At 44.8% G+C, this 8,907-nt stretch overlaps 1 protein-coding gene across 1 annotated transcript in view; it reads right to left on the bottom strand.

Annotated features, from left to right (window-relative positions):
- Positions 1–741: 741 nt before the first annotated feature.
- VPS13D (vacuolar protein sorting 13 homolog D) overlaps positions 742–8,907 on the bottom strand; it is a 497,408-nt gene continuing 489,242 nt past the window's right edge. The window contains 3 exon segments of the mRNA XM_075327411.1: positions 742–1,071; positions 2,883–3,123; positions 6,555–6,686. Of these exon segments, the coding sequence (XP_075183526.1) occupies positions 940–1,071; positions 2,883–3,123; positions 6,555–6,686 (505 nt within the window). The 3' untranslated portion in view covers positions 742–939.

Raw genomic sequence — 8,907 nt, 5'->3', positions numbered from 1 at the left:
TGATGGATCGCATCCATGTGTTCCACCACTGATCTGCTACATGCACTGCTACATTTACATACACACACAGACTATACACATTACCACATCTTGTAGCTCCTGATTGGGACCTTAACGCAGACTGTAGGAGTTGAGCAGTTGAAGGACCTTCTACTGAATTAAATGAAGGACATTTCAGATCATTGATCAGTCACAAGACCTGAAAGGTCTTGAAATTTCTTGAGTGAAATGTCCTTCAGCTGCTCAGATCGGGCAGCATCCGTTCCGGTCCAGTAGCTTCGTCTTCTGCTCCGCACCGATCACATAGATCTGTGCGCGGCAGTCGAAGAGAGGGCAGCTCTCTCTGATCGGGGAGGACGCAGTGTCACTGTTCTCCATCACTGGAAGCCTCCTCCAGGCTATAAGATGCACACACTTTTTAGCAGGAGTTTTTCTTACTAAAAAGTGCATCTTATAGTCTGAAAAATACGGCAAAAAGACAAGAAGGCCGGGATATGGGATGTGTCGGGCGGCACATATGTGTAGATCTAGTGCAAGTTATAAAATATACATTTTTTTGTGATATGAACAAATGTGAGGCGTTACACAATCCGGATTTCATATTCATTTATATTTACATCATATCATAGATGTACATATTTACAGATTTAGCAAAATAAAGGTATTTTTTTTCGAAATTGATTCAAGTGCATCTATTTATAATTATTTATCATATTAAATAGTAAATCACCCTCAATATAAATTATCCCCCCCAGCCCACCCCCACCTCCGTATACTGGAAAGGCAGTAGCGTTCTTCGCACAATAGTAGTACTGAATTCATATGGATATATAGGATTAATTATTCACACGGCAACATATTTATACACGTAAACACGTTACAGGAGAGGACATGTCCGTGTGAACCGGTCAAGGTGCTTCTCGAGTCCTGTGCTGCTTCTTAGTAGTTCAAGTCCAAGTTCTCTTGTTCTTCTGTTTGTCTTAACATCAGCTGCTGCTCGTAGTACAGACTTTTTGCATAATTTATCTCTTGGGATATTTTCACGGCAAGTGCCTCAGATTTTACATGGACCTGAAAAAAATTTAAAAAAATAATTAAATAAATAATCAGAAAAAAAAAATAAAATTGTGTCTGCTTTTTCCCCCCCAGAAACAGCGCACACGAGTAAGGCCATGTCTGGAATTGCAACTTGGCCCAAATATAAGTGAATAGTGCAAACTTACCCATGAGGAAAAAAGAAACAATATTAAATAACCCCATTTAAGAGTAAATGTGATCTGAAGTGAAAGTTCAATTTTAGGAAAACATCACCCAGTATGTTACCAGAAGACTTCGGATTAAGCGCAGAGAGCCTCTTTGAAGTCTGAACAAGTGCACCCATCTTCTGAGGAGCACTGATGCTTATGATGTAGCTGGAACAGACAACGCGCATGCGCGAGATTTCCAGGACTTAGCGGTGACGCCGCTCTTGGAAATCATTTTATCACACCCACAAGGGCTGACTAGGGGATTCTCAGTTGAAGGGATTAACCAGGACCATTTTATTTATTTTTTTTCTATGGGGAAAAAATGAACAGGCAGGTAGTTGCTAAGTATCTGCCTGTTCTACCTGGTGGCGGCTCATTAACCGCTTTTGCTGCTCAATGTCAACAGAGCAGCTCTTCCTCTTCTGCGCTGTCAACGGTGCATGACTGCTGACATCATGCTGTTTCACAGCTGGTTCCCTGCAGTTAGTCAGCGGGGAGCTGTCTGTCAGTCAGCATGATATCGGCAGTAACGCACAGTCAACAGAGTTGAAGAGAAGCAGCTGCTCTGTTGACGTAACGTCAGCAGAATCACCGGAAAGAGCAATCTGTGACTGCTCTGTGAGGCATAAATTGGTACCGCGCCCGCCAGGCAGGGAGTTAGCAACTACTTTATTATTAGTTATAGTACTAATTAGTTATATACTTTAGCTATTAGCTCTAGAGGCCGCTTTACACGCAATGACATCGCTAACGAGATGTCGTTGGGGTCACGGAATTCATGACGCACATCCGGCCTTGTTAGCGACGTTGTTGCGTGTGACATGTACGAGCGACCGCTAATGATCAAAAATACTCACCTAATCGTTGATCGTTGACACGTCGTTCAAATCCCAAATGTCTTTTCTGCTTTTGGACGCAGGTTGTTTGTCGTTCCTGAGGCAGCACACATCGCTACGTGTGACACCCCAGGAACGACGAACAGCACCGTTACCTGTGTCCTCCAGCAACGGGGTGGGCGTGTCTGTCATGCGGCTGCTCTCCGCCCCTCCGCTTCTATTTGATGCCTGCCGTGTGATGTCGCTGTGACGCCGCACAAACCGCCCCCTTAGAAAAGAGGCTGTTCGCCGGCCACAGCGACGTCACTGGGAAGGTAAGTCCGTGTGACGGGTACTAGCGATATAGGGCAGTGATTTGCCTGTGACGCACAAACGACAGGGGCAGGTGCGATCGCCAGCGATGTCGCTGTGTGTAAAGTGGCCTTTAGGCCCACAGTAAATAGCCCGGGATATCCCCTTTAAATCCTCCTGCAGTCACTAATGTTCCAGGAAAGACACTATGCCAAATTATAAAAAGAAACACAATTGTAAAGTGTATCTTAGCTCACAATATGTATTTCACTAAAAAAAAAAAGAAAAAAAAATACACAAAAAGTGTCCATATCTTTTGAAACCCGTAGTCCTACACATACAAGAGCACAGTATATTTTAGGCACCCGATTCAATATTGTTACCACCATGATGGGTGATCAGGACGACAAAAAACGGCAGACAGTGGCTTTATATTTAGCAGCTTCAGAAATAATGTATCCAACAAAAAATGGAATGCAATATATAGTCAGCATGAAAAACCTCTTACCATGGGTTTCTGGTGGGACGGCCCTGGTATGGCTATCCCACTACTTGTTGTTTCGGCTTTCTTTGTTAGCTGAACATATATTTTCCCGTGGTCTTTTGAAACGAGACAGTGATAGAGATCGTCATACTTAATTTCCAAAAAGATGGCGTCACGGTCCACGTACTCGCCCCATTTCAGAAAGTAGACCGCTTTGGATGAGATGAGCACACAGTAGCTGTCAATGTGTTCAACAGCGATGAAACTGTAAAGTAAGAATAAGAGTGTCAAACAAAGGAAAAAACAGATGTAAGGGTAAGTTCACACAGTGCGTTTTTCGCAGCGTTTTTGCGCAGTTTTCGGGTGCGTTTTTGCTCAGAAAACTGCATGACTTTACTTCCCCAGCAAAGTTTATGGGTTTTCATCTTTGCTGTCTGCACACAGCGTTTTTTTTCAGCTGCGTTTTTGTGGTGCCACAAAAACGCAGCATGTCAATTATTCCCGCGTTTTTCACTGCGCTTTTCATCCATTGAGTGCAATGGGATGTTGAAAGACGCAATGAGAAACGCAAATAGCTGCGTTTTAGTGCGTTTCTAAGACCAAAAACGCAGCTATAAACGCAGGAGGTGGGTAGTAAAGTGACATGTACAGGAAGAGGATTCCTTCTGTCAGTAAACACAGAAGCGTGAAACCTCCCGGTACCGTCACCGCCGCTTCCACCTCCCATCATGTGCATGTATGGTGCCGTGCGGCGCCAAGTTCGGGCGGGCGGTGGAAGCGGCTGCTAAATCAAAAGTGAACAGTAAAAAAAAAAAAGTTATACTCACCTGTCTGCAGACTCCCGGTGCCATGCCCGCTCCCATCTCCTCCCGGTCCCGCCGCTCAGGGTGTGTGCAGTCTCCCCGGGTACGTATGCCTGCAGGATGAAGGACCTTGCGATGGATCACCTGATGCAGTCACCTGACGCATCAGCTGATCGTAAGTCTCGGGCTGACGCTGGCGTTAACCTGTCAGCGGATGCGTCAGGAGACTTCATCCCTGATTACCGGCAGCTGCTGCAGCGATCGGACGGGATCAGAGTCCCGCCCCATCGCTCCAGGAACTACCGGTAATCAGCACATAAGTGAGTATTTTTATTTTTTTCTTTTCTTTTGCACTGATGCATCTGCTGATTGTATAAACGGCTTTTATACAATCAGCTGATGTGTGATGTGATTCAGGCACTTGAACCTGACACATCATCTGATCGCTTTGCCTTCCAGCAAACCCATCAGATGATATTGGATCCGGATTGGACGGCGCGGGACCCTTGACCCAGGATTACTGCGGAGGGGGGTTCTTTATTTCAATAAAGATGGAGTCACTAATTGTGTTGTGTTTTATTTCTAATAAAAATATTTTTCTGTGTGTTGTGGTTTTTTATCTTTACTAGAAATTCATGGTGGCCATGTCTAATATTGGCGTGACACCATGAATTTCGGGCTTAGGGCCAGCTGATAATATACAGCTAGCCCTAACCCCATTATTACCCAGTGAGCCACCCGGCATCAGGAAGGGCAGCTGGAAGAGTTGGATACAGCGCCAGAAATGGCGCTTCTATGAAAGCGTTATTATCTGGGGTGGCTGCGGACTGCAATTCGCAGCGGGGGTGCCCAGAAAGCATGGGCACCCTGCACTGTGGATTCCAATCCCCAGCTGCCTAGTTGTACCCGGCTGGACACAAAAATGAGGCGAAGCTCACGTCATTTTTTTTTAAAAATTATTTCATGAAATTCATGAAATAATTAAAAAAAAAAAGGGCTTCTCTATATTTTTGGTTCGGCTAGCATACAAAAATATGGCGAAGCCCACGTCATTTTTTTTTGTTTGGGGGGGGGCAAAGAAATCCTGCATACAGTCCTGCCTGGAAGGAGGATGCTGAGCCTTGTAGCTCGACAGCTGCTGTCTGCTCTCCTGCATACACTATTGGATGGAGGATGCTGAGCCTTGTAGTTCTGCAGCTGCTGTCTGCTCTCCTGCATACACTATTAGATGGAGTATGCTGAGCCTTGTAGTTCTGCAGCTGTCTGCTCTCCTGCATACACTAGTGGAGAATGAAGAACATATTGAAGAAGGAAATGACATCAGACCTTTTTTTTTTTTGTTCACTGATAAAAAACACGCATAAAGACGCAGTGAGCAAAAACGCAGCAAAAAACGCACCAAATCGCGGCAAAACGCGCGCGTTTTTTGCCGCGGGTGCGTTTATGTGCGTTTTTGCCGCAAAAAACGCACAAAAACGCAGCGTCAAAAAAACGCAGTGTGTGAACCTAGCCTTATACCGCACTGCCAGGTCATCTGATTAAATACTGCCGGGGACAGGAGGAGCGACAATAACCACCAAGACTCTGTACAGTGAGGCTCACCAGAAGGGAAACAGTCCAGCGAAGATCATCATAAGAAAAGGTAGAATCATGGCACACACTACTATGTAAATCCTTGCTTTATTATAAATGCATGAAAGGTGAGAGAGTCCGAGACCAGATGCTGGCACTCCAGAGGACAACGGCCGTTTGGTGTTGCTGCACTTCTATGGGTCCTGGGATCTACACCACACCCTGTCTATCAGTGTGCCTTACTCCTGGTGGGCATTAAAGGGAACCTGTCACCAGATTTGGCAACCATAAACTGCGGCCACCACCAGTGAGCCCTTATATACAGAATTCCAAAATACTGTATGTAAGTGTCCAGGCTACTGTGTAGAACGTAAAATCACCTTTATTATACTCACCTAAGGGGCGGTCAGGTCTGATAGGTGTTGCTGCTCTCCGGGCCTGCGCCTCCTCTCTGCAGTGAGCGCCGTCCTCCTTTTTTCTGAAACCCGTGTGCATGACACATCCTATGTCATACACACTGACCGGAATTGAGGTCCTGCGCAGGCGCACTTTGATCTGCCCTGCTCAGATCAAAGTACTGTAGTGCACATGTGCGGGAGGTCTTTAACCTTTCCTCGCGCCTGCACATCTCAGTACTTTGATCTGCTCTGCTGAGGGCAGATCAAAGTGCGGATGCGCAGGACTGCGGTGTCAGCCTGTGTGGATGACGTAGGACGTGTCAACCACAATGGGCTGTGTAGAAGGAGGACTGCGATCGTAGCAGAGAGGAGGCGCTGAACCGGAGAGCAGCGACACCCATCGGACCGGACCGCCCCTCTAGGTGAGTATTATAAAAGTGATTTATACTCTCTACAGAGTGGCCTGGGCTCTTATATATGGTATTCTGGAATGCTGTATATAAGGGCTCATTGGTGGTGGCCACAGCTTACAGGGGCCAAATCTGGTGGCAGGTTCCCTTTAAAAGGCATTTTCTTGGATGACAGAGGAATTTGACAGCAGACTTCTCATTTCACCAATAAGACACATCATGCATGGTTATGGGGGGAATGAGATCTAATCGAATGTTTAATTGACATCTCCCCTTCCTTATACGTCTGTGAACATGTCCAATAAAGTATGTACGATTCCTGGAACAAAACAGGTGGCTAAAAAGTCTTTTTACAGAGGTTCCAGTGAATAGATTTAGCCTCCTGGCCAGATACATGTGGAATGTTACCAGCCATGTTTTAGACAAGTCAGCGACACAAAAGGTGACATTGCTGACGGATAAGAAGCTGAAAAAATTAGACCCATTAGACTGATAAAAATCTGTGGTACTTACAACTCATCCTGGATGTTGTCTGTCAATCTGAACAGCTGCTCCTGTCCCTCAGCCTGGGTTTCAGAGTACCTCGGAAGAAGACCCTGAGGACTTGTGCAACAACGTGGTCTCCTTACCCTCTGAAATTGCATTCTACAAAGACACAAAAAGGTTTTCAACTATTAGACATTTATTGAGTTAAAAGTGTCCTTCTTTCATAAACCTAGACCAAAAAGTGACCACCGATGGTGGACACCACCAGATGAAGGCAAAACGTTGCAAACTGAAGAGTAGTAGGATTTGTGCAACAATGAGGCCTCCTTACCCTCTGAACTTGCATTCTACAAAAGGTAGAAAAAGGTTTTCAACTAGTAGACATTTATTTAGGTAAAAAAAGTGTCCTTCTTTCAAAACCTAGACCAAAAAGTAACCACCGATGGTGGACACCACCAGATGAAGGCAAAATGCTGCGAACTGAAAAATAGTAGAATATTTTAGAGTCCTGGAAGGATTTTCGAGATTCTGCTGTTAAAATTGCCAATGTTCTGTACCTTAAAAGGATCAGAGCCAAGCCGTAAAAGAAAATCCATCCAACACATACTCAAACGTTTCCGTAACTGGCTTTTACTACTGGCAAATATGACATTAATCTAATGCAAAGGGGAGAACAAAGAACACCAAAGATCCCGCTCCGTGAAATGTAACTCTCCCTCTCTCCGTTCTATTGATTGAAAAGGAAAGGCCATAAAATATATTCTTGCATATGGAATAGCATTCACTGGGCTCCCAAATTTAGTATTATAAGGAATGTATACAGAGGAAGTGGGGGAGAGGGGAAAATCAGACCCGAGAACAAAGATACTTCTGTATCCAGCAACTCCTGTTAGCATAACATTCAACTTTGGTAATAGAATTTGTCACTAAGGACCCTCAAGTGTAATGGGGTTTTACACTTAAGGTATTTCTCCGAGTGTTTGAATGAACGGTGTGGATTGTCACCGTCCGTCAGTGCCTGCCAAACTGGTCAGTTTGGTCTGGAAGATGAGCCAGATTCCACATCATGTCATTCTTTTTTCTTATAAACTACAGTCTGTTCCGCTGTCTCAAGTTTCTTTCTGTAAATAATAAGAAACACTGATGAATCTCGAAAAAAAAAGTTGAAAATTTGAAAAGCAGAACAAACCGTAGTGTGGCGCACATCTGTGTTACATTAAACGTGCACTCAATAGATTTTCTGATTCTTTTTTAATGAGAACACAAAGGCAATACAAGACAGAAATGCCCCAATGTCTGCCGGCCGCAGCGGGGGAGAGCGCGGCTCAATGAAGAGACAAAAAGAGACCGGGGATGGTGTCAGAAAGTTCAAGCACGGGGACAGAGCCTTACTGTGAAGAGGAGAAAATGTGGAGGCTTCAGCCAGGGACGGCTTAACACAAATGTCCATACTCCATGGTGGGTATTGCAAAATGTGAGGCGGGAGGGAGCGGAGGAAATATCGACACCATGTGCTTCAGAGATGTCATAGATCATCCATTACTTATTGGAGTGGGATTCTTGGTTGAAGCAAAATAGTGGTCGTCACTTCATTAGATCTGCTCTAACTACTGTCTTTAAGAGGATTTTTCCTGAATATACCATTACCATAAAATTCTAGTCCTCTGGCACAGAATATTTCACTTTAGACCTATAAATTGGCCAACTGGGACCTGTACAATGGAAAAGTTGACTGTTCTCAAGTTGCCCAATTGACCATCATTGCGTGTTCCTCGTGTAGAATACAACATGACTTGCCAAAATAAACTAAACCTAAATAAACTAGAACACAACAAGTTTGCAGGACTTTGTGGAGCTGTTAATTTCTTTTGTCCCGCAAATCCTTTATTTGGCACTTTTATGGACAAAGCACAGGTTATCATAAAACAGCCAATGTCTAAATTCGACTTGCCATATCAAGGAACTCACCGAATCATAAGATGATAGTGTTGGAAGGGACCTCAAGGGCCATCGGGTCCAATGCCCTGAGAGTGCAGGTTTTCCTAAATCATCCAAGCTATGTGTTTATCCAGCTTCCGCTTGAAGATAAGATTTCCATTGATGGAGAGCTCACTTCTTTCCTACCATCCATTGATGGAAAGCTCACTACCTCCCCTACCACCCATTGATGGAGAGCTCACTACTATCCATTGATGGAGGGCTCACCTCATCCCTACCATCCATTGATGGAGGACTCACTACCATCCATTGATGGAGGGCTCACTACATCCCTACCATCCATTGATGGAGGGCTCACTACATCCCTACCATCCATTGATGGAGAGCTCACTACTATCCATTGATGGAGGGCTCACCTCATCCCTACCATCCATTGATGGAG

Source organism: Anomaloglossus baeobatrachus, chromosome 11 (genome assembly GCF_048569485.1).
Source record: "Anomaloglossus baeobatrachus isolate aAnoBae1 chromosome 11, aAnoBae1.hap1, whole genome shotgun sequence".
NCBI classification, from domain to species: domain Eukaryota; kingdom Metazoa; phylum Chordata; class Amphibia; order Anura; family Aromobatidae; genus Anomaloglossus; species Anomaloglossus baeobatrachus.
The sequence above is the reverse complement of the archived record's forward strand: the minus strand, read 5'-3'. Positions and strand labels throughout refer to the sequence as shown.